This window comes from Nicotiana attenuata, unplaced genomic scaffold (assembly GCF_001879085.1).
Source record: "Nicotiana attenuata strain UT unplaced genomic scaffold, NIATTr2, whole genome shotgun sequence".
Taxonomy (NCBI): domain Eukaryota; kingdom Viridiplantae; phylum Streptophyta; class Magnoliopsida; order Solanales; family Solanaceae; genus Nicotiana; species Nicotiana attenuata.
The window spans coordinates 74622-101209 of record NW_017672549.1 but is presented as its reverse complement, the minus strand read 5'-3'; the positions used below and the strand labels follow the sequence as shown (position 1 = coordinate 101209).

General features: G+C 40.0%; 1 protein-coding gene across 4 annotated transcripts in view; it reads right to left on the bottom strand.

Annotated features, from left to right (window-relative positions):
- Positions 1-590: 590 nt before the first annotated feature.
- LOC109213630 (MADS-box transcription factor 23-like) overlaps positions 591-26588 on the bottom strand; it is a 44400-nt gene continuing 18402 nt past the window's right edge. For 3 of the 4 annotated variants that reach the window (XM_019377442.1, XM_019377444.1, XM_019377443.1), the window contains 8 exons: positions 25383-25750; positions 2518-2593; positions 2294-2355; positions 1461-1560; positions 1347-1388; positions 1176-1259; positions 976-1085; positions 591-893 (listed from right to left, as the gene is read on the bottom strand). In XM_019377442.1, coding sequence (XP_019232987.1) covers positions 878-893; positions 976-1085; positions 1176-1259; positions 1347-1388; positions 1461-1560; positions 2294-2355; positions 2518-2593; positions 25383-25564 — 672 coding nt within the window. In that variant the 5' untranslated portion in view covers positions 25565-25750 and the 3' untranslated portion in view covers positions 591-877. The remainder of the gene's footprint in view (positions 894-975; positions 1086-1175; positions 1260-1346; positions 1389-1460; positions 1561-2293; positions 2356-2517; positions 2594-25382; positions 25751-26588) is intronic. The other variant, XM_019377445.1, reaches the window with a different exon arrangement.

The window sequence follows — 26588 nt, the reverse complement described above, 5'->3', positions numbered from 1 at the left end:
AAATTGGATGGAAAAGGACGATATGTAATTTTTAATGAGACTGACAGTAATCGGTGGCAACTCCTGATGCGGAAAGGTGCGACTGTCAATGGGTAGGTTCGCATAACCGCTGCAATTTGGTTTTTTTTTTTTTTTTTCTCCTTTTGTGTTTGTTTTAAATTTTAGGTTATTTAAAAGGGTAATTTAGTCTTTTGACTTTTTAGTTTAGGGCCTCATGGTTTCAAAATAGTATATGATAAAATTTGTTTTTAGTTTATATATTATTGTAAATGCATCAAATTTATATCATAGGCTGCTTGTCGAGATGGAAGATAGATGAAAGTGGAGAAGTGTGACAGAGAAGATATGTAATTTCATGAGATGTTTGGGAAGATGAGATGAAAGTGGGTAATTTGCAGAGAAGAGAGATTAAATGGGTAATTTATAGTGGTTTATTTTTTAATAAAAGTAATGATACGTATCACAACTTTATTCAAAACCCGGTCAAGAGAAAAAGTAGTATGTCTTATGCATACTCTGGAAAAGTTAACCGTGCAAGATAATTTTTGCATAGTTCAAGAGGTAACTTATGTATTTAGCCACAAGAAAAAGAAAGTAGAAAAATACACGTTATTGTATATAAGCATGTAAGAATTAGTTGTTGAAACAAAAAGCCACGTATAAGCTAATTTACATTTTCACTTTGCTTGCACGCGACTAAATGGAGGTGAAATAGCTCTACCTATCACTTGGCATGAGAGGAAGATGAGAGGGCATTACTTTTTGGATGCTAAACTATCCTTACTCTCGCTAGTGTGGTATTTCCAAGGCCTTAACTCAAGCCACGCTTTCTGCTAGGCTTTCACTGTCTTCCTTGAATGGTCATTAGCGATCAGAGTTATTGCAGTTGTAACCTGAGATGTTTCAATCAACACATTGTAATTATTCTATGAGATTGCTATATCAAAGGTTTCTGTACAAGTTGAAGAATGTTACCCCAATTTAATTTCGTCTTCTTCTGATCTATTGACGTGTACTGGAACGCATGATTTCGCTTGTCCACTGAAACTTCCCTCTTCTTTTCTATTGTCAATTGCTCCATAACCCTGAGAAAAGAAAAAAACTACTTACTAGTATTTAATTTTAATTATGAAGTAGACATCTCTGTTTTGTTTATAACAGAAATCTGTACGTACCTTCTTAAGAAGTTGTCTGTTTTCATGTTGGACGAGAGTGATCTTCTTAGAAAGTTCTATATTTTCATGATGAATAAGAGCTCTCTGGATATTAATTAGAGGTGGTAAGTAATTAGAACAAGTGCAAAACAGCTCCTAATTACAGTGATTTATATACTGTGATTAAAAAACCTTTTGATTTAATTCTTCTATCTCATCAGTAAGCATTTTTTCCTGCAGAAACGTGAAAGCTCGTGAAATATTGAACACTGATGTAAATATTGGATAAGGAAGAGGTTTTCTTGCCTTTTTAGTGCGGATATTTTTCAATCTCATTTCCAGTTGGTTTTCCAGAGCGTCGAGATCACTGATACTCATGCCTGAAAGTTCTTCACCTTTAAGTCTCCTGCAATATTTTTTCACATGTACCTGACTATAAGCTTTGATAGTTGTTGACATTCTGTAACTTTGCTGATAATCAAAGACATCAGCATAATACGTGTCAGATTGGTCTTGCCTTTGTTTTACTAGTAAGTAATTGATGATAGTAGATTGGATACAAATTTTTCATTCTTAAACGTAACTAGAATAAGATCATGTATCCTCAGTCCAGATTAAGATCAAGCATAACCGTGGAAATTTATATTCAACAAAGACAGAGGCCCCAAATTATTTTCTGAATGTGATGATCTTGATATGTAGTTATTCAGCTCTCTCCTGCAAAATATATGTGGACATTTTGACAACTACAACCTGCCTTATATTTTCTAATGAATTGCTCCCCAAATCCTTGTCTATAATTGAGGCGACATCAACAGCTGTTCTTGTAGAGTACACCAACTTCATCAGTAAGAGAGGATCTTTCACCCTATAATACATTTCTACTTTGGAGTGTTTTTGACGTTTGTTACCACAATCAATGTTGTATAGTGTTGATATATATGAGAAATAGCCAGGAAGTCATGCTATAATCACTACAAATGCTTATAAGAATTCATTTGTAGTGTATATATATATATATTCCCTTGAAACATTTTTAAGCTAATGTGCGTCTACATTAGAATAACTGTACAAAATATATGCATGCGGCTAGGCGAAGGGGATATTATGCATGCTCTTGGAAAAAGTAATATGTGAACCTGTAGTTCTCTTGCAGATCGTCCATTTGCTGTCTCAGCCTTTCTGTCTCTGTCTGCCACAACTGGCAGTTAAGAAACGTCAGAGGGTCCGATGCAATTGAACATTCATGGCTAGATAAAAATTTGGATTGAATTGAGCTAACTAAGTTCTGTTTAGACGATTATTAATAATTAATGTTAGTGAAGTCTTGGATCTGTAAGGAGTAAAATGAGTAGAAGATTACCCTGGCCTCTGAAGAGGGTGTCAACAATTGATGGTGTTCCTTCTCTTCATTATATCTGTCAAATATTGATTTCATGCTGATAAAGAAAAGCTAAGATATTAGTCAATTGGAAGGTCTACATTGCCAAGATAAAGGTGAAATTATGCTATTTATTTGGCGATGAGGAGATTAAGAACATTATAGCATGCGAACGTGTGATTACACACATGAGCAAATCAAGGAGCTTCAATTTGCCTCCTCTAATCTTAGGAAGAATGAGAGTAACCGTTCTCTTACTACACTTTTGCACTGATAGACCACCAACTTATACATGAGATTTTTGCTACTCTAAAACTGAAAGAGAAGTGATCTAAGTATGAATTTATGTGCTCAAGCACCCATTAATCCCAACGTGAGCTTTGGTAGTTATATAGAAAATAGTAAGAGAACTCAATTAATTAGAATAGTCAATACCCAGTAAACAAAAAGATCCCTTGGTGCTTTGGATCAAGGGCGAAAGTTAACGCTCGAGGTGTTTGGAGGTGCATGAGTACGATTCTTAAGCAAAGCATTCGCTACTTTTCCACAACACATTGACTTTCTCTTCTTTCCCCAATTCCAAATCACATATTATTCTTTTGGGTCCTTTGGTTTGAATACGACTTATGTCGGAATAAGTTATGCTGGGATCAGGGGCGGCCTGACAAAGCCTAAAGCCAAACTTCATGAGGGGTCTTAACTTTTTAATTTTTTTATTATTATTATTTAAAGTCTATTTTTTTTTTTAGCTTTTCTTATATACAAAGTTATTTAATTTTCTTATATTCAATATTTCTTAATAATAAGTATTTCTCAATTGACAATATAGCTAATCCACTTATTTCTTGTGACATTGTTGTTCTTAGGTAAGATTTTATCAATTTTAATTTCTTCTTTCCGTTGAAGCAACGATAACTTGAATTATGAACATTATTCCATAAGCAATTTAGGCATTCGGAAAAGAATTAAATCTTTTTATTTGATTAAGTGTATCAAGTAAACTGTTATCTTTTAATTGTACTATTTTCCGTAATATTTTTAATTCAGAAAATAAATCTAAACCAATATCAAATTTATTATTACGCTTTAAAGAACATTCAAGATTAAGGCAATATTTTTTCAAATTTCCAACATCTAGTGATCTTAGTTTTTACTGCCAAATAGAAAACCAAAAATAATTTCATATGTTTCGAATTGTTCAAATCTATTTTGAAGTGAAAAATAGTCTTGTCTATTATGTATAAAAGTAATCAAATCTAAAGGACTCTTCGAAAGATTTTGAGATTTCATTATCAACATTCGCATCAAATTGTCACTTCCTATATATCACAAGTTTCTTACGAAATTCCGGTTCGATATTCATTTCAAGTGCAATTTCCTTGGTAGAAATCATAGCAGTTGCAAATCCTTCTTCTCTATATTTGTTAGAAAGAAATCAAACTTTTTCACTCTACAGAACATAGTCTATTAGCTGTAACAAAAAATGGGTCCCCCACAAATATGGGGCCTAAAGCGGTTGCTTTACTTGCTTTATGGAAGGGCCTCCCTTGGCTGGGATTAGTTATTCTAGCATTATTTTTTTGTGATGACCCAAAGGGTCATCACCTCTTTTCTTACTCATTCCGTGCTTCCGAGGCCTTGAAAACCTCATTTGTAGTCGCCTCCTTTTGCGTGCGCAATCCGGGCGCGTAGCCAGAAGGCTTAATTGTGAAATTGTGTGAAAAATGTTAATTTTTGGTATTAAAATGAATAAATTTGACTTCGGTAAACATTTTGGGTAAACGGATCCGGACCCATAATTTAGCGGTCCCGGAGGGTCCGTAGGAAAATATGGGACCTGGGCGTATGCCCGGAATCGAATTCCGAGGTCCCAAACTCGAGAAATAAATTTTTGAGTAAAATTGTTTTTCTGAAATTATTAAGGAAAATTGAAATGAAAATTGCTTAGAACGTGTTGGTATCGGGCCCGTATTTTGGTTTCAGCGCACGGTACAGGTCTTATATGTGATTTAAGATGTTTCTGTAAAGTTTGGTTGAAATCGGACGTCGTTTGACGTGTTTCGGACTTGAAATCCTAAATTTGGAACTTGATGAAGTTTTGGAAAAATTCCTTGAATTTGAGGTCTAATTTGTTGATAATGAAGTTATATTGGCGATTTGATCGCACGGTTAAGTTCGTAGGATGTTGTTGAGTTAGTGCATGTGTTTGGTTAGGAGCCCCGAGGGTTCGGGAGTGTTTCGGAGGTGTTTCGGAGTGGTTTCAAACTTAGAAAAATTGCAGGTTTTGGCTTCAGCAGTTGCAGGTCCATTTCTTCTTCGCGATCGCGAAGCCTCTTCCGCATTCGCGAAGCTTCAGATTTACCCTTCAACGCGTTCGCACCCCTGCACTCGCGTTCGCGTAGAGTTGTTTGACCCTGGGGGACTTAGCCTTCTTTCCTCTTCGCGTTCGCGTTCGTACCCTCGCGATCGCGTAGCTTAACGGAACTTCTTCATCGCGTTCGCGTGCAGTCCCACGCGTTCGCATAGGCCAAATTTCTGGACCCCAGAATTTCCTTCTCCGCGTTTACGATTCTCATCTCGCGATCGCGGTGGCCTGTCAGTGCTACCCTTCGCGAACGCAAAGGGCAATTTCGCCCAGTTATATTTTTAATTCCAAAACAGAACAGTGACGGGATTTTTCACAAGTTTTCACGAGCTCTTTCTTCTCCAAGGTCCTTAGGCGTCCATTGAAGCTTTCTTTCACCAAGACTTCTTGGGTTTGTAAATTTCAACTCGTTTTCTTCATATTCCATCAATATCTATTGAATTCCTAAGCCTAAAACATGTAATTTAGGGTAGAAATTGGGGGAAATGGGTAGAGTTAGGGCTTTTTGATTTTTCTTGATTTAGACCTCGTTTAGGGGTCGAATTTGAAAACAAATTATATATTCGGACTCGTGGGTGAATGAGGGATTTGATTTTGGTCCGAACCTCGTGTTTTGACCAAGCAGGCCCGGGGTCAATTTTTGGGATTTTGGGAAAAAAGCTTGGAAATCTATAATTAGGCATTAGGTTTGATTTGTTTAGCATATATTGATACTATGAAGTCATTATTGTATAGATTTGATTGAGTTGGAGCCGAATTCGAGAGGGAAAGCGGTTTTTGTGGATTGATTTGGCCGTGAAAGTTGAGGTAAGTGTTTGGTCTAACCTTAGCTTGAGGGAATAGGAGTTGAGTCTTATTTTCTACTTGCTAATTGTCGAGTACGATGTATAGGCATGGTGACGAGTATCTATACATTGGTGTCTAGCATGACCGTGAGTCCTTATATTGCGAATATCCTGGTTTTGTTATAGCTCCATACTTAATTGATGATTTCTACATGTTGTAAAGAGTATGTGAAAGGAAATTGTGATCTTTGAACTTCGTGGAGCGTTGGCTCGAGTTGAAATACAAATTGTGAAGGTATATGAGATATTTAAATCCTTGGAGCGTTGGCTCAAGTGATAATGTGAACTATGAGATGAAAGTGAAAGAAAGAGAAAGAGTTATTGGTTTATTCTCTTGCCGGGACGTTTTGTTGTTTTGTTGATTTTCTCCCTTGCCGAGACATGGAAATTTATTGATATTGTTTCCTTGCCGGGATTTAATTGTTTAATTGCATTCCCTTGCCGGGATTTCTATCATTATTTGTTTACTTTCTTGCCCCTTATTTGTGATTGTTGTTTGGGTGAGGAAGAATGATAAAGCACGAAGGGTGATGCCGTGGATTGTATGATATTTGTGGATCGGGTTGCACGCTGCAACAATGCTAAATGATATGGATCGGGTTGCACGCCGCAACAATGATATTTGTGGATCGGGTTGCACGGCGCAACAATGCTAAATGATATGGATCGGGTTGCACGCCGCAACAATGTTCTTATATATTGGGATCGGGTTCCATGCCGCAACAATTATTGATACAAGTGTGTTTATTTTGGATATTAGTTTCTTTGTTCGCTGTAAATTCTAAGTTGCCATTAGACTGTTACTCTGGATTTACTGTAAATACTGGTAACCCCCCCCCCCCGCAGCATGTTTCCCCCTCCCATCTTTACTTGTTTATTCCTGCTTTACTTTCCGTTGCATATTATATAACTGCACAGATTTAATTGGTAGTCCGGTCCTAGCCTCGTCACTACTTCGCCGAGGTTAGGCTAGGCACTTACCAGCACATGGGGTCGGTTGTGCTGATACTACACTCTGTGCTATTTTGCACAGATCCAGGTTTTGGACAGCAGCAGCAGTAGCGCGGGAGCAGGCCTTCAGTCCAGCGAGACACCGAGGTAGCCTTGCAGGCGTCCGCAGGCCCGGCGTCTCCCCTATTTTTTACTTTAGACTGTTATCTCATTGTATTCGAGACAAACAGATATATTTCTTTCAGACATTGTATTTAGTATTCTTAGATGTTCGTGAGTATTATGACACCAATCTTGGATAGAGGCTTATGTTGAAATCTTCCGCATTTCCATTCAGTTTTTCGTTAATTTAAGACTTCCGCTTATTTAGTTAAATCAGTTGCTTTTATTTTAATGCTGATAAATTATTAAAAAGGATTATGTTGTTAATGATAAAGTAATTAATGTTTGGCTTGCCTAGCTCCCAGTAGTAGGCGCCATCATGACCCCCGAGGGTGGGAAATCCGGGTCGTGACAAGTTGGTATCAGAGCTCTAAGTTACATGGGCCTCTCAACTCACAGACAAGCTTAGTAGAGTCTGAGGGATCGGTACGGAGACGTCTGTATTTATCCCCCAAAGGCTACCGAGTTAGGAAAAGTTTCACATTTGTTCTTTCTTGTCGTGCGGTTTGGTTTCTCAACGCTAATTGAATTTCCACTCTGTTCTTTCGCAGATGGCGAGAACACGCGCTTCCTCATCTTCTGACCAGCAGTTTGAGCCCCAGGCAGCTCCCACTAGGGGCAGAGGGCGAGGCCGAGGCCGTGCTAGAGGCTGAGGTAGGGGCAGGGCTCGGCCCCGAGCAGCAGCACCAGTGGCAGAGCCTCGGGTTGACTTCGACGAGGAGGTTCCGGCCCCAGCCCCAGCAGTTCCGGTGGGGCCAGCTCAGGTCCCAAAGGGGTTTATTTCTACCCTAGTTCTTCAGGATGCTCTGGTCCAATTGGTGGGTCTCATGGAGAGTGTTACCCGATCAGGTTTGCTTCTTGTAGCACCAGTCGTCTCTCAGGCTGGAGGAGGGGCCCAGACTCCTGCTACTCATACTCCGCAGCAGGTAGCTCCCCAGACTCAGACTCCAGCAGTTCAGCCAGTTGGAGCAGCTCAGCCGGGCATGGTAGCCCAGGCCGGTGATGGAGCAGCTATGTCTGCCGATGCTTTGTGGAGATTGGACAAGTTTACCAAGCTCTTCACTACTACATTCAGCGGTGCATCTACTGAGGATCCCTAGGATTATCTGGATAGTTGTCATGAGGTTCTTCGGAACATGGGTATTGTTGAGACCAATGGGGTCGATTTTGCTGCATTTCGCCTATCTGGATCCACCAAAACTTGGTGGAGGGATTACTGTTTAGCCAGGCCAGCAGGGTCGCCAGCCTTGACATGGGAGCAGTTTACACAGCTATTTCTGGAGAAGTTTCTCCTCGTTAGTCAGAGAGAGGCTTATCGGAGGCAGTTTGAGCGCCTCCAGCAGGGTTCCATGACGGTCACCCAGTATGAGACTAGGTTCATTGACTTAGCCCGCCATGACCTTATTATACTCCCCACTAAGAGAGAGAGAGAGTGAGACGGTTTATTGATGGTCTTATTCAGCCGATTCGTCTTCAGATGGCCAAGGAGGCCGGGAGCGAGATCACTTTTCAGGAGGCGGCCAATGTGGCCCGCAGAGTTGAGATGGTTCTGTCACAGGGAGGTGGTCATGGGTCGGATAAGAGGCCCCGTCATTCAGGCAGATTCAGTGGTACCTCGTCTGGAGGTAGAGATTCTTATGGTAGAGGCCATCCTCCTAGGCCCTTTCAGTGCGCTCTCCAGGTCTCTCATGGTACTTCAGGCGGTCGAGGTTCTCATACGCACTATTCTGATCAGCAGCCTTACAGTGCACCACCGGCTCCCATCAGTGCACCGCCGCTTCAGAGTTTCCGAGGTGGTCATTCAGGCCGCCGCCAGGGTCAGCCTCAGTTTCCTCAGCTACAGCATTCGGGTGGATGTTGTGAGCGTGGTGAGTATGGTCACATCAGGAGGGCTTGCCCGAGGTTGAGGGGTGCTCAACCACAGCAGCAGGGTCCCCGTCCTATGATTCAGGCACCAGATGTTCCATAGGCCGCCCAGCCAGCCAGAGGCGGGGGTAGAGGTGCTAGAGGTGGAGGTAGAGGTCATAGAGGTGGAGCTCAGGCTGCCAGAGGTGGAGGCCAGCCAGCAGCCGGCCGTCCTAGAGAGGCAGTTTAGGGTGGTGTGGCCCAGCCCCGATGTTATGCTCTTCCAGCCAGGCCAGAGGCTGAGTCTTCAGATGCAGTCATTACAGGTACTATTCTAGTTTGTGATAGAGATGCTTCAGTGCTATTTGATCCAGGGTCTACGTATTCGTATGTGTCCTTTTATTTTGCACCGTACCTGGTCATGCCTAGTGATCCACTGAGTATTCCTGTTTATGTATCTACACCGGTGGGTGATTCTAATGTGGTCGATCGAGTTCATCGTTCTTGTGTTGTGGTGATTAGGGGTCTTGAGACCCGTGTTGACTTGTTGCTTTTAGATATGGTCGACTTCGATGTTATATTGGGGATGGACTGGTTATCCCCGTATCATGCTATCTTGGACTGCCATGCCAAGACCGTGACCTTAGCTTTACCAGATTTGCCCCGTTTAGAGTGGAGAGGGACCCCGGGTCACTCTACCCGCAGTGTTATTTCGTACGTGAAGGCTCGGCGTATGGTCGAGAAAGGGTGTTTGGCCTATTTAGCCTATGTTTGGGATTTCAGTGCTGAGGTTTCTTCTATTGATTCTGTGCCCATTGTTTGTGAGTTCCCTGATGTTTTTCCTTTAGACATGTCTGGTATGCCACCAGACAGGGACATTGATTTCTGCATTGATCTGGCTCCGGGCACTCAGCCCATTTCTATGCCCCCATATCGTATGGCCCCACCGGAGTTGAAAGAGTTAAAGGAACACTTGCAGGATTTGCTTGAGAAGGGTTTCATTAGACCCAGTGTCTCATCTTGGGGTGTACCGGTGTTATTTGTCAAGAAGAAGGATGGGTCAATGAGAATGTGTATTGATTACCGGCAATTGAACAAGGTAACGATCAAGAATAAGTATCCACTGCCGAGGATTGATGATTTGTTCGACCAGCTTCAGGGTGCCAGGGTATTTTCCAAGATTGACTTGCGATCTGGCTACCATCAGTTGAGGAATAGGGCATCTGATGTCCCTAAGACATCCTTCCGCACTCGGTACGGGCATTATGAGTTCTTGGTTATGTCATTCGGGTTGACAAATGCCCCAGCAGCTTTCATGGACTTGATGAACCGAGTGTTCAGGCCTTATTTGGACTCATTCGTGATAGTTTTCATTGATGATATATTGATATATTCCCGCAGCCAGGAGGAGCACGAGCAGCACCTTAGAGTGGTTCTTCAGACTCTGAGGGATAGTCTGTTATATGCCAAGTTCTCCAAGTGTGAGTTCTAGCTGAGTTCAGTTGCATTTCTGGGTCATGTTGTATCAGCAGAGGGTATTCAGGTGGACCCGAAGAAGATTGAGGCAGTCAAGAACTGGCCTAGACCAGCATCAGCTACAGAGATTCGGAGTTTCTTGGGGTTGGCAGGCTACTATCGACGGTTCATGGAGGGTTTTTCATCTATTGCAGCCCCGATGACCAGATTGACCCAGAAGGGTGCCCAGTTCAGATGGTCGGATGAGTGTGAGGCGAGCTTTCAGAAGCTCAAGACAGCTCTGACTACGGCACCGGTGTTGGTTTTGCCCACAGGTTCAGGGCCTTATACAGTCTATTGTGATGCTTCCCGTGTTGGGCTTGGAGCAGTGTTGATGCAGGATGGCAAGGTCATTGCCTATGCTTCGAGGCAGTTGAAGATTCACGAGAGGAATTATCCGGTTCATGATCTAGAGTTGGCAGCCATTGTTCATGCATTGAAGATTTGGAGGCATTATCTATACGGCGTGACGTGTGAGGTGTACACTGATCACAAGAGTCTTCAATACTTGTTCAAGCAAAAGGAGATGAATTTGAGGCAGAGGAGGTGGTTGGAGTTGTTGAAAGATTATGATGTCACCATTTTATATCACCCGGGGAAGGCCAATATGGTGGTCGATGCTTTGAGTAGGAAGTCAGCTAGTATGGGCAGTCTTGCTTATATTCCGGTCGGTGAGAGGCCGCTTGCTTTAGATATTCAGGCCTTAGCCAATCAGTTCGTGAGACTGGATATTTCTGAGCCCAGTCGTGTGTTAGCTTGCACGGTCGCTCGTTCTTCATTATTGGAGCGTATCCGTGATCGGCAGTATGATGATCCCCATTTGTGTGTCCTTAGAGAGACGGTGCAGTGCGGAGGTGCCAGGCATGGTACCTTAGATGATGATGGAGTTTTGAGATTGCAGGGTCGAGTTTGTGTGCCCAACGCTGATGGGATTCGAGAGTTGATCTTAGCGGAGGCCCATAGTTCCCGGTATTCTATTTATCCGGGCGCCGCGGAGATGTATCAGGATTTGCGGCAGCATTATTGGTGGCGTAGAATGAAGAAGAATATTGTGGCATATGTGGCGCGGTGTTTGAATTGTCAGCAGGTTAGTATGAGCATCAGAGGCCTGGTGGTTTATTTCAGAGGATTGAGCTTCCCGAGTGGAAGTGGGAGAGGATCACTATGGACTTCGTTACTGGACTTCCGTTGACCCGGAAGAAGTTTAATGCAGTTTGGGTCATTGTTAATAGGCTGACCAAGTCAGCGCATTTCATTCCTGTGGCAGTCTCCTATTCATCCGAGAGGTTAGCTGAGATCTATATTCGGGAGATTGTTCGCCTTCATGGTGTGCCGGTATCTATCATTTTGGACCGAGGTACACAGTTTACCTCGCGTTTCTGGAGAGCAGTTCAGCGAGAGTTAGGCACCCAGGTGGAGTTGAGCACAACATTTCATCCTCAGATGGACGGGCAGTCCGAGCGGACTATTCAGATATTGGAGGACATGCTCCGAGCTTGTGTTATTGACTTTGGAGGTTCATGGGATCAGTTCTTGCCTTTAGCAGAGTTTTCCTACAACAACAGCTACCAGTCGAGTATCCAGATGGCTCCTTATGAGGCTTTATATGGTAGGCGATGTCGGTCTCCGGTCGGATGGTTCAAGCCGGGAGAGGCTCGGTTGTTGGGTACGGATCTGGTTCAGGAGGCCTTGGACAAGGTCAGGATTATTCAGGATAGGCTTCGTTCAGCTCAGTCCAGGCAAAAGAGCTATGCAGATCGTAAGGTTCGAGATGTATCTTTCATGGTTGGTGAGCAGGTATTGCTCCGAGTGTCGCCTATGAAGGGCGTGATGAGATTTGGGAAGAAGGGCAAGCTTAGCCCTAGGTTCATTGGTCCGTTTGAGATTCTTGATCGAGTGGGGGAGGTGGCCTATAGACTTGCATTGCCGCCTAGCTTATCAGCCGTACATCTAGTTTTTCATGTGTCCATGCTTCGGAGGTATCACGGTGATCCAACCCACGTGTTAGATTTCAGCATTGTCCAGTTGGACAAGGATCTGTCTTATGAGGAGGAGCCGGTAGCTATTCTAGACCGGCAGGTTCGTCAGTTGAGATCCAAGAGTTTCCCTTCTGTTCGTGTTTAGTGGAGAGGTCAGCCTCCTGAGGCATCGACCTGGGAGTCCGAGTCCGATATGCGGAGCCGTTATCCCCATCTATTCCCCGACTCAGGTACTTCTTTCTTTTGTCCGTTCGAGGACGAATGGTTGTTTTAGAGGTGAAGAATGTGACGACCCAAAGGGTCATCACCTGTTTTCTTACTCATTTCGTGCTTCCGAGGCCTTGAAAACCTCATTTGTAGTCGCCTCGTTTTGCATGCGCAGTCCGGGCGCGTAGCCGGAAGGCTTAAATGTGAAATTGTGTGAAAAATGTTAAATTTTTGTATTAAAATGAATAAATTTGACTTCAGTCAAAATTTTGGGTAAACGGACCCAGAACCGTAATTTGACGGTCCCGGAGGGTCCGTAGGAAAATATGGGACCTGGGCATATGCCCGGAATCAAATACCGAAGTCCCAAACTCGAGAAATAAATTTTTAAGTAAAATTATTTTTTTGAAATTATTAAGGAAAATTGAAATGAAAATTGCTTAAAACGTGTTGGTATCGGGCCCATATTTTGGTTCCGGCGCCCTGTACAGGTCTTAGATGTGATTTAAGATGTTTCTTTAAAGTTTAGTTGAAATCGGACGTCGTTTGACGTGTTTTGGACTTGAAATCCTAAATTTGGAACTTGATGAAGTTTTGGAAAAATGCCTTGAATTTGACATCTAATTTGTTGATAATGATGTTATTTTTGCGATTTGATCGCACGGTTAAGTTCGTAGGATGTTGTTGAGTTAGTGCATGTGTTTGGTTAGGATCCCCGAGGGCTCGGGAGTGTTTAAGAGGTGTTTCAGAGTGGTTTCAAACTTAGAAAAATTGCAGGTTTTGGCTTCAGCAGTTGCAGATCCATTTCTTCTTCGCGATCGCGAAGCCTCTTCCGCGTTCGCGAAGCTTCAGATTTACCCTTCAACGCGTTCGCACACCTGCACTTGTGTTCGCGTAGAGTTGTTTGACCCTGGGGGACTTAGCCTTCTTTCCTCTTCGCGTTCGCGTTCGTACCCTCGCGATCGCGTAGCTTAACGGAACTTGTTCATCGCGTTCGCGTGCAGTCCCACGCGTTCGCATAGGCCAAATTTCTGGACCCCAGCATTTCCTTCTCTGCGTTCGCGATTCTCGTCTCGCGATCGCGATGGCCTGTCAGTGCAACCCTTTGCGAACACGACCTGCCTGTCGCGAACGCGAAGGGCAATTTCGCCCAGTTATATTTTTAATTCCTAAACAGAACAGTGACGGGATTTATCACAAGTTTTCACGAGCTCTTTCTTCTCCAAGGTCCTTAGGCGTCCATTGAAGCTTTCTTTCACCAAAACTTCTTGGGTTAGTAAATTTCAACTCATTTTCTTCATTTTCCATCAATATCTATTGAATTTCTAAGCCTAAAACATGTAATTTAGGGTAGAAATTGGGGGAAATGGGAAGAGTTAGGGCTTTTTGATTTTTCTTGATTTAGACCTCGTTTTGGGGTCGAATTTGAAAACAAATTATATATTCGGGCTCGTGGGTGAATGGGGGATTTGATTTTGGTCCAAACCTCGTATTTTGACCAAGTGGGCCCGGGGTCAATTTTTGGGATTTTGGGAAGAAAGCTTGGAAATCTATAATTAGGCATTGGTTTGATTTGATTAGCATATATTGATACTATGAAGTCATTATTGTATAGATTTGATTGAGTTGGAGCCGAATTCGAGAGGGAAAGCGGTTGTTGTGGATTGATTTGACCGTGGAAGTTGAGGTAAGTGTTTGGTCTAACCTTAGCTTGAGGGAATAGGAGTTGAGTCTTATTTGCTACTTGCTAATTGTCGAGTACGATGTATAGGCATGGTGACGAGTATCTATACATTGGTGTCTAGCATGACCGTGAGTCCTTATATTGCGAATATCCTGGTTTTGTTATAGCTTCCATACTTAATTGATGATTTCTATATGTTGTAAAGAGTATGTGAAAGGAAATTGTGATCTTTGAACTTCGTGGAGCGTTGGCTCGAGTTGAAATACAAATTGTGAAGGTATATGAGATATTTAAATCCTTGGAGCGTTGGCTCAAGTGATAATGTGAACTATGAAATGAAAGTGAAAGAAAGAGAAAGAGTTATTGGTTTATTCCCTTGCCGGGACGTTTTGTTGTTTTATTGATTTTCTCCCTTGCCGGGACATGGAAATTTATTGATATTGTTCCCTTGCCGGGATTTAATTGTTTAATTGCATTCCCTTGCCGGGATTTCTATCATTATTTGTTTACTTTCTTGCCCCTTATTTGTGATTGTTGTTTGGGTGAGGAAGAGTGATAAAGCACGAAGGGTGATGCCGTGCATTGTATGATATTTGTGGATCGGGTTGCGCGCCGCAACAACGCTAAATGATATGGATCGGGTTGCACGCCGCAACAATGATATTTGTGGATCGGGTTGCACGCCGCAACAATGCTAAATGATATGGATCGGGTTGCACGCCGCAACAGTATTGTTATATATTCGGATCGGGTTGCGCGCCGCAATAATTATTCATACAAGTGTGTTTATTTTGGATATTAGTTTCTTTGTTCGTGTAAATTCTAAGCTGCCCTTAGACTGTTACTCTGGATTTACTGTTAATACCGGTATACCCCCTCCCCCCCTGCAGCATGTTTCCCCCTCCCATCTTTACTTGTTTATTCCTGCTTTACTTTCTGCTGTATATTATATAACTGCACAGGTTTAATTGGTAGTCCGGTCCTAGCCTCGTCACTACTTCGCCGAGGTTAGGTTAGGCACTTACCAGCACATGGGGTCGGTTGTGCTGATACTACACTCTGTGTTATTTTGCACAGATCCGGGTTTTGGACGGCAGCAGCAGTAGCGCGGGAGCAGGCCTTCAGTCCAGCGAGACACCGAGGTAGCCTTACAGGCGTCCGCAGGCCCGGCGTCTCCCCTATCTTTTACTTTAGACTGTTATCTCATTGTATTCGAGACAAACAGATATATTTCTTTCAGACATTGTATTTAGTATTCTTAGATGTTCGTGAGTATTGTGACACCAGTCTTGGCTAGAGGCTTATGTTGAAATCTTCCGCATTTCCATTCAGTTTTTCGTTAATTTAAGACTTCCGCTTATTTAGTTAAATCAGTTGCTTTTATTTTAACGCTGATAAATTATTAAAAAGTATTATGTTGTTAATGATAAAGTAATTAATGTTTGGCTTGCCTAGCTCCCAATAGTAGGCGCCATCACGACCCCCGAGGGTGGGAAATCCGGGCCGTGACATTTCTATCCACTGTTTGGTATGTTGTATTAAAAATGACAATTGCATAATTTCTAAGAAGAAGGTATAAGTTATTCCGACACTATTTACCCCACCCTCTACAAGGTATAAGTTATCCCGGTACTAATTTTAATTCCGGGATAACTTATACCAGGTTTGCTAACCAAACAAAGTATTAAGGTGGTATTAAATTTTGATACCAATACTCTACCTTCTTATACTTCACACCAACACAACCCCTCAGTTGTTGATGTTTCCTTTTTGTTCTTTTCTATATTTCCTTTTTCATTTATTTGTCTCGCTGTGGCACATAAAAGCGAAAAAGTAAGAAACAAGATTTGATTAAAGCTAGAGATATTGAAAAAGAAAAGAATGTGTCTCACTTAATATTTTTTGTGGCTCGCTTAATTATTTATGTGGCTCAAAAGAAAAAAGTTTCAGGTACAATAAAAGTGGAAAACAGAAAAGCGAAAAGCTTTCGCAATTATAAAAAATGATGCCAGTATATATTATTTTCAATATATGAAAAGTCGTCGAGCACAATTGTGACTTGTGACTGGAATTTTTTTTAAATAATGATATTATTATTAGTGGTTCATTGTGACTTTTATCTAGAAGTCTTTTTTCATAATGATTATATTAACCGTAGTTTTGTCATTAATTATTTTTACTGTCGCAAATAGTTGTGCACTCATCATACGATGCGATTTGTAGCAACTTTACGTTATAGGAAGTGAACACCCACGCCCATAAAATCCTGAATCTACCCCTGTGTACCTTATTTACCTCTAGACTTCTCCCTTTCTCAAATACATGTACGTACAAAACTATCATTGTTACATCAATTTCTTAAAACATGAACTAAGTAACTTCATGTGCTAATTTGGATGAATCTAATTTAATTATCTCGCATCTTCCTTTAAAATAATTGATTCATTACAATAGGCATTTTGGGACACATCGATCTTTAATGGCTACCAGTCTATTCAAGATGCTTCCTCATACATCTACGCCATATAGGCAACTGCTTTATCAGGATTAAAAACCTCGGTGGGCTCCTTATCCTCAAATCTTCAAAAGCTACTTAATTGCTATCTCGGCATCCGGCTCCCGTCCATTTCCTAATTTTTCCATTTCTTCAAGTTCCTCATTAGATTGGAGACACTTGTTATTGTTAAAAATCAATGAATAAAATTTAATTGAATATAATAAAGCCCTAACAATAGTTAAAGCGTTTAATTTCTTCTTTTATTCATTCACTAATAATATCTTTTGCAATCACATAATTATAGCTACATACATTATCTAAGATTCATTCTCTCTTTCTTGTTGTAATTTTCTTTCTGTTAGTAAGTTTTATTTCCCAATCCTACAAAAGAATTGCAATAACTATGGTATCTTTATACAAGAACAAGGGTGACATCCAAAATTACAATAACTATCAGGGTATCAAGCTGCTTAGCCATACTATGAAAGTCTAGAAAAAAGGTGGTGGGGGTAAGGGTGAGGAGGAGTGCGTCTATTTGTGAGAATGAATTCGGGTTTATGCCGGGGCGCTCCACTACAGAGGCCATTCACCTTTTTAGGAGTTAGATGGAGCATTTTAGGGAGAGGAAGAGGGGCTTGCATACGGTGTTCATCGACTTAGAAAGGCGTACGATAAAGTCCTGAGGGAGGTTTTGTGGAGGTGTTTGGAGGTTAGAGGTGTACATGTTGCCTACATTAGGGTGATTAAAGACATGTATGATAGAGCAAATACCCGAGTGAGTATTGATACCCAATTTTTTCCTCATATTTTTTAGTTGTATATATATACTTTCAAAATAGTATATTTGCATCATCATTTAGTTTATAAACCCATACATGCATTTTACAAATTTTCCTTGATTTTTAGAAGCCCTAAAATTTCATCCTGCATTTTTATTGTCTAAATATTCAATAATTCAAATTATTTTTATGATCCAAACTTATTATTTGCTCAAACATGCATATTTTTAAATATTTTATTTTATTTCTCATAATTACATTTGCATTTTTTAGGCTAATTGCACATTTTTGCAATAATAGCCTATATTCATGTATAATTACATTATTTATGTAAAAAATATCTTTTTATATTTTTATAATATTAAGTTATTATTTTTAATCATTTTAGTGCACAAATAATATTTTTGCTATTTTATTAATTATTTGTATAAATTATTTCTTGCTAAATATTGGGTATTTAAAAACTAACCTAAATTTCTAATCAATTTCGGACCTAATAACCTATCCCAATTACCGTTGCCCAAGACCAAACGGCCCTTTCTAATACTCGGTTGGTACTTGTTTCATTTTAACCCGCCCCGCTCGTTTTTTAATCCCAGCCGTTGATCTTTCATGATCAACAACCCACATCCTTCCGCCCGTTTTTAATTAACCAAACCCCCCAAAACCCTAGCCATTCCCTCCAACCCGCCGCTCTCATATGCTCTCGTCTCTCTTCTCTTCTGAAAATCCTAGCCGTCATCCCCCTTAATCCCCTCTCAAAATTTCATTGATAATGGGATTTTACCATTATTTGCTTACTATATTTGGGTTACTTTGGTACTGGTTACTCGATTCTGGTAATACTTGGCAAATACCACCTCCATATCGGACGAGAATCGACTCAATTTTGAAGATTTATGTGATATTCTGTCCATATACGCGAGATGAACTGGATCCTTCATACTAGTTGTCCGATTACGAGTTCAAAACCCTAACTAGGGTTTGGAGTTTTATACTTTTACCTTTATTATTGTTTTACTGACTTGCATATCAGATTTGTCCCTTTTCTTCATCTGTGTTTATTCGATTTCTTTCCTTACCTGTGTTTAATTAATTATTTTCCTTGTTTGTGCATCCGATTTTGCTACTCTATAAACCCCTCCCTCCATTCCCTTTAGACAGACCTGAATCGAGATAATCTTACTAAAAACTTGAGTTTTGCTCTGTGAATTCCTCATTATCTTGCTCTTTGTTTTGTGGTGGCCGGTTGAAAGCCAAGGCCATAGAGAATCTACTGTTGGAATTCATCTGGACTCTTATGGAACTTTTGCTCTTGTTTGTTGTTTGTTTAACTGGTAATAGACTTGACTCTTGCAGTTTCATCCCTATGTGTTCTTGATTTGCGTATGTTCTCACCTCTGAAATTCCTGGCTTAATATGTTTTCTGGGTTACTTTTGTGCACGAGTTTGTTAATTCTACTTTGTTGTAAGTCCGTTTAGCATCTGATTCTCCTCGTAATGCTACTAATTCTGTGTTTGCCTAAGCCCGACTTGGGTAATCTGAGTGCAGGGGTCTAGATGTTTCCCTAACTCATGCTTATTTGTTTTGTCTTTAACCTCTATAGTGAATGTTAGAATGACCGTATGACACGTTTACTAGTTGTTTTGTCACTCAGCATGCTCACTTGATCCCCATACCCCATTAGTGACTGATTGAGATCTTTAACAGTTACCCCAACCTATTTTTCCATGTCCTGCTTTGAACCATTTTGTGACATTATTTAGATCTTCTCTAGTAGTTTAGTCTATTATGACGTTCCTGGAATACCTATATGTGATATTTGGTATGAGTTTGCTATCTTACACTCTTCTAGGTCCTTGCAATGTTTGCTCTGCATGTATAATGTTTTGAAATATGTATTAAAACTATTTGCTATCGACTATGATCTTGCTTCTATGCTAATATGTTTTCTAATCTGTCCTTTGTTCATTTGATACCCTGTTCTTCTAGTGTTTATCACAAAATATGTTTCCTATCATGTTTAAATACTTATTAGCATGACCCTAGGATGCATGTTTAGCTTAATCTGAACCTCTTAAGCCTCAATTGGTTTAGTGTCATGAGTGCTAATCCTGCAAACTTGTTTCTTTCTCCCAAATCTTTCAATGTGTCTATGTGGTGTTTTCTATATGTTGAAATCCTGCTGGCCTGTTTGATTAGTTGCTCTCCATGGCTATGTCTGCTTTAGCTTATAAGTGTGTTCCCCACTTCTGTCCCTCAACAATTGTCCATTCTCCTTCATTGTCACTTATGCTATTTTGAACTCCTTTATTCTTAGCCGGCTAAAAGCCAAGGCTATCAAGGCTCTTACTACTAACCTCCCTAGTGTGAGCACTGCTCGGGGTCCATTTGAGGCCTTTGTGAACTTTGACACACTAGGAGTTGGGGTCCTTTAGTCACTCCCTCTACTGCTGAAACCTGCACTGCTCCTGACATTCAACTCTGTCTTCCTATGGTCTACCTGAATATGTAAATCGGTTGGCCAGTCTATGGTTGTATGGTCTAGCTTAATTTCTGCTACGGATTCTAGGTTGTGCTGATTCCTGGGTATGCTTACTGAAGGCCCAAACGGTGTTGGGTATTTTAGTTGGGCCTCCTGAAGGCGTATTATCATCATTTTTGTAAAATGCTTTGATTTTATTCATTATTGGGCGTGTAATAACAGTTGTATAAATGATTGGGGTGCTAGTAAAAAGGGGAAATGGGTAGAACTTAATACTTGCATACAAAATGGGTAGATAACATGCCTATAGGACTTGATAATTATTTGCTATATGTGTTGTTCAATTACTGTGCGCTGTAGAAATCATGTCATTAGGATAAGCAGGCACATATACACTGCCTGCTAGCAAACGTGAAGGCCGCAATTGTTTCTTACTGCTATGCATTGTTAGAGAACCTGCCTATAGGAACAAAATCTCAATGAACTATCTTTCAATTCGCCTCAGCATGATCACTAGAAAGCATGCCTATAGGATTAATCACTTCATTTGCTCACATTGTACAATAGATATCATGCCTATAGGATTTTAACTATTTAAATTCGCTAGTGCATCGTACTGCCCACCTAGAAAGCACGCCTATAGGGATATAGCGTTTAAAATCAAGCCCGATTGTCAATCGTTAGAAAACCTGCCGAGAGGATGTTTATTGACGACTTCACTACCCATTTACACAAATGACTAGACATCATGTTTATAGGATCTGCAACATTCTAATACGTCAGAAATTACAACGTTACTTATAACACTGGAATCTAGAATCACCTAGCAATCATGTCTATAGGTTTAATCACTTATAATCTACAATTGCAATAATCAGCTTGTAATACCAAATACGCCCCCTAAAACTATTAGTTGTCTATAAGTGTGAAATGGTACCTTGCATCTGGAACTGCCCGTACTTTGGTTCAAAGTCATCTAGGAATCATGTCTATTGGTTTAAGGTTCCGATTTCTGAAAGCTCCTAATTTGCATATGTGTTTGTGTGCATTTGTTGTCTAAGTGCGTGGGTCAATATAAGCCTTTAGTTGCTTTTATGTGAAGTCTATATATGTTTTGCTTGTCGCCTAGTTTTTACAATTTTGAGCAGCCTAGATAAGGTCTAGAACCATCCAAATAGAGGTCCAAAACCCCTGGACCATAGGCATGGAACGTGTCGTGCACGCATAAGACTCGGTTTAGAATCAACTAGTGTACTTTAGGTAACAACTTAAAGATAGTAATTGGGTACTAGGAGATGATAGTCTGTGCCCGCTGAATAATACGAGTAACACTCGATCTTGAGGGAGTTACGAAGTATTATTTATGTTGCACGGGGTGATCCTTAAGACTAAAAAATTTTGGACCCCTATCATCTTGTCTTTAAATCCATTATTTGTGTTTAATAATGAACTTCCCAAACTTCTTTCTTTCTTTGTCTTTGTTTGTCTGACCAATTTATATAATTCGAGTTCGGCCGGACCAACAGTTGTGGACCTCAAAGAATGCCTAACACCTTCTCGTCGAGGTAATTTGAGCCCTTACCCGATCTTTGGTGAGGCAAATTGGTTAAACCTGAGTTATTTGCAAATAGGTTCCCTAACGCACCTCAAACCCGTTAGGTGGCGACTCTCTCTTTTAACACCTTCCTTAAAAGAGTTGTCACGTGTTGAAGCCCGATTTCGCGAGAAAAAGGGGCGCGACAGTAAGAATGATGAGATGGGACTCGGACTATTTTCTTGTCATGATGGGGTTGCACCAGGGGTCGGCACTCAGCCTTTTTTGTTTGCCGTGACAATGGACGTTCTGATGTGCCACATCTAAGGGGAGGTGTCGTAATGCATGTTATTTGCAGATAATATTGTATTAATTGAAGAGATGCGAGGCGATTTGAACGCGAGGTTAGAGGTGTGGAGGCAGACTCTGGAGTCTAAAGGTTTCAAGCTGAGTAGGACCAAGACAGAATATTGGAGTGTAAGTTCAGTGGTGAGACTCAGTGAGGGGAAGGGGAGGTGAGGCTGGACTCGCAAGTCATTCCTAGGAGAGGAAGTTTTAAGTATCTTGGGTCTATTATTCAGGGGGTGGGGAGATTGATGGAGATGTCACACATCGTATTGGGGCAGGATGGATGAAATGGAGACTTGCTTCTGGTATTGTGTGTGATAAGAAGGTGCCACAAAAACTTAAAGGTAAGTTCTACATAGTGGTAGTCAAACCGACTATGTTGTATGGACTGAGTGTTAGCCTGTCAAGGTCGCCCATGTCCAAAAGATGAAGGTAGTAGAGATGAGAATGTTGAAAGGGATGTGCGGGCACACCAGGTTAGATAGGATTAAGAATGAGGTTATTTGTGACAAGGTGGGTGTAGCCCCCGTTGAGGAAAAGATGCAGGAAGCGAGTCTTAGGTGGTTAGGACATGTGAGGAAGAGAAGTACAAATGCCCGATGAGTAGGTGTAAGAGTTAGACATTGGAGGGCTTTTGGAGAGGTAGAGGTAGGCTGAAGAAGAAGTGCGGAGAGGTGATTAAGCAAGACATGATGCATCTTTGACCGAGGACATGACCCTTGATAGAAAGGTGTGGAGGTCGATGATTAGGGTAGGGTAGGTGGTAGACTGTTCATACAAGTAGTATTAGTACGCACTCTCACATTTTGTTGGTAGTAGGTTTCTATGACCACCCGTCAATTTCTTTCATTATGATCATCTTATTACCCGTGTTGTTTATATGTTGCTTTTACATGGTTTTTTGGTGTTGTCTCTCATTGTCTATCTTTTAATTAATGTGGTTCTTGTGTTTTCCTTATCCGAGGGTATATTGGAAACAACCTCTCTACCTTCATAAGGTAGGGGTAAGGTCTTCTTACACACAACCCTCCCAGACCCCACGATGTGAGATAATACTGGGTATGTTGTTGTGCTTCTACAAAAGAAGTAAACCGAAAGCATCATATTCTTTTTTCTTTTGATCAATATTTTCATTCACAACTGAGAATTGTAGAATTATCATACTCAACCCAAGAAAATAGTTGCTTCCAATTTTCTCAGGAGACAAATTAAATATGTCCTTAACACAATCAAACTATACGAAGATTTTAGGAAACCCATGTAGCTTGTTAACATCGGAAGTTAACGTACAGATTGGTAAGCGTGAACTAAAATTGGTGCAAGATTGGAACTTACTTCTAATATTTGTTCCGTTCTATTATTACTATCAAAGGTTAGAACTTACTTCTAATATTTCTTATTTTTTAATGAGAATGGAAGAGTTTGTAGAATTGGAAAAAAAAAAAAATTAACTCACAGAAAGAAAATTAGTACAAGAAAGAGAGAAGGAATCTTAGATAATGTGTAGCTACAATTGTGGGATTGCAAAAATATTATTTAACAATAAATAAAAGAAAGAATTAAATGTTTTAATTATGGGTAGAACTTTATTTTATTTAATTGAATCTTATCCATTGATTTTTAATCAAAACAAATTTCTCCAATCCAAATTGAAACTTGGAGAAATGGAGAGATTAAGAAATGGAGGGGAGTTGGACCCGCAAGTAGTTCTACGACCTAATATAATGTCTTCAGCCTCGTGCTTCCCCGTCCCATCATCTAGCTAATCTCATTCACATTCATTTCAATCTGAAGATCATTCATTTTCAAATCTTTGTCCACAGGTTTTCCAAGACAATTAACTTTGATGCCAAATGTTGAAATTTTTTGAAAACAAGAGGATTCTCAATCATGGTTTATTTCTCTTCAAGACAAGTGGAGGAATGTACTCTTCTTACCTCCCTCAACTTTCCTTAAATAAAATGGCTAAAAGGTACATAATTATAGGAATGTCATAACATGTATCTAGTCCAGTGCGTGCACCTATTTTATCTAGACTTTTTTCCTTTTACATGTGCATGTATGTTACATTAATTTTATAATTTCATGAACTAAGTAAATTCATGTATTAGATTTATCCCAAGTATATGAATTTACTTCGAAAATAAATTTCCGAAGGATACATTCATGGTTTTGTACATGTACTTTGGAATTTAAAAAGTCAAGAATTAAATTATGATATAGGTATATTAGGTGCATGATACAAGAATGCCTATAAATGCGTGGTAGTATGTTTATTTTGTTCTAGCCAAGTTGAGAGAAGTAAATAAATATCATTTCCTCCACTTTTCATCAAGAGAAAACGACCGATTAGGAATACTTCTCCTCTTCGAATTTCTATCATTTGTTTCAATGCAGATTGTCTTGAGGGACCAACCCCATGGAAAACCTGAAATTCTTGAAGATTTGAAACAGATGAATCTTAAAATTGAAATGAATGTGAAACATATTTTCTGTAGTGCTATCAAGAATTTAAAAGTTAACTGCTTTTGAAGGATTATATTGATGGCAAGAAGCCAAATAAAGGTTTCAGCACTGCTTAATTATGTAGTAGCTGTACGACGAGGAATCTTGTGTAGATAGGTAACAATTTTCCATGTAAAAAGAAGAATAAAAATATCCTTACTTTCATCCATCAAAATTGGATGACAAGGCTTCTTTCCATGAAGCTAGAGAAAAAGAAAATAATGATAAACATGACAACAACGAGTGGGTATACAATGAAGAATTGATGGATGAAGGGCTCATTGCAAAACTTTTACGACTCTTCGATGCAAGGATTTACTTATGTTGTTGTCGCTAGTGTTCAAGAGTCCAAGAACATTGCAAGTCATCTATGAAGAGGAAGCAGAAACAAAGCTTTCATAAGGCCAAGTTATGTATATCTTCACCAAGCTATGACTACCTCGATTCATCTCTAGTATATGTATTTACTTTGTTCGTGTATTAGATCGAATATTAATGTAAGAATGCATACATGATTCTATACATGTGTTTGGAAAAAAAGGTGCACGTTAGAACAGTGTTGATAAGTAAATAGGTACCAATGGTCATTTTTTTAAAGCCAAGTTGAGAAAATAAGTAAAAACACTTTCCTTCACTTGTCTTCAAGAGATTCAGTGCGCTTCTAATAAAGTCTCCCCAAATTTTCCAACACTTTCATATTGTTTCTTATTCTAGCAGGCTTGCAGATCTTATCTTCTCAAGGCATGTCCCCGATACAAAAGTGATCAGCCCTATGGTAAAAAGTAAAAAACCCCTCATCCTAATTCATACAACATTATATTCGTCTACTACCCTGCAGGCCAAAGGACCAATTAGAAAGCTTTGTTTTGTTACCTGCTGCTTAATTATGATTGACGGGTATTATTTTCACCTAGCTCCAAGGATAATGAGTTAAATATAATTCTCCTAATTGTTAGTATATATATAATTACTTGTGTTCTAACTGAGCATATAATGTCTCAGCTGTCACTAAAATTAAAGAAGATGTTATTTATTTCCGCGACAGAAAACTTAATTTAGACGTAGTAGAGTAGACTAAGATTCAAATCATTCCTGCAAATATTTTGTATGGTAAATTTCTCTAATAAGAAGGAAAGAATAAGAACCTGGAGCTTGAGTATTCATAGAGCCGACCAGTACTGGAAAAGATGGTTACTCCAACTTCAGCGTCGCAAAGGATGGCTAGTTCCTTGGCTTTCTTAATTAATCCGCTTTTCCGTTTTGAGAAAGTCACCTGCCTGCTTGCCGGATTGTCAATTCTTCTGATCGCGATCTTTCCTCTTGCCATAACTTTACGAGAGATAACTGAACCAAAATTTCTAATTGTTTATTGGTTAAATGGAAAAATTGCATATTACCAGAAAATGATGAGAGGGGTGCTTACTGCTTGAGATGCTGCACACAATGGTGTCTGATGACGGTCCTTGCTTGGTTAGAAATTTATAATGAAAACTCCGCTTGTTTTGATGAAACCCTATAATTCAAAAGTGGTTTATGAGTACGTGCGAGATGAGGTCATGGATAAACTAAGATACAGACAAGAGAGTTGCTTAACAGCCTGCCACTATCATATTATATACTCTTCTAATCGTACCGTCTCTCCATAACAGAAAAAGTAGCAATGCACATGAACCTAACACGCCTGAGTTTTTTAGGATCGTAGCGTACGTCGATTTAATTATTAAACGTTTTAAGGATAATCTTGTAATTACATGTAGACATACCATGTGATTACATTTCAGTCTAAGGTATTGTTTTTACTAAACAAAAGCAGCCTTTGGGGTTGGGAACAAGCTAGCTAGGCAACCATCTACATTAATAACCAATATGTCTTATCACTAAGACAAAATGGTTATTGATATAGAAGTTTACTTATTCCTACCAGAGGATGCTTTTCTCTGACCAATATGTAAGCATGTATAGGTGGAGGACATGAACCATTACCTCCACTTTTCATGTTTTGGAAAGGGGTTTCCTCACTCCATTAGAAAAGCATAGGTATTTCAGCTCTGTACGGAATCAAAAGGTTGCCTTTGTTGACTCAAGAGACAAAAATAAGTGAAAAAATATTTTGAATATAATTCTATGTATAGCACTTATAATACTTGTGCTATACCTTAATGGGACCGTTAAAATATAGCGCATGTAATATATTCGCTATGTTTATTATTTTGAAACACTAAGTATAGCACATATATTACACGCGCTATATCTGAACCCGAAAAGTCAGTCAGGTATTGCACATGTAATACATGCGCTATACTTAACACCCCCCTTCTCTTCATGACAGCACACTCTATCTTCGGTCCCCC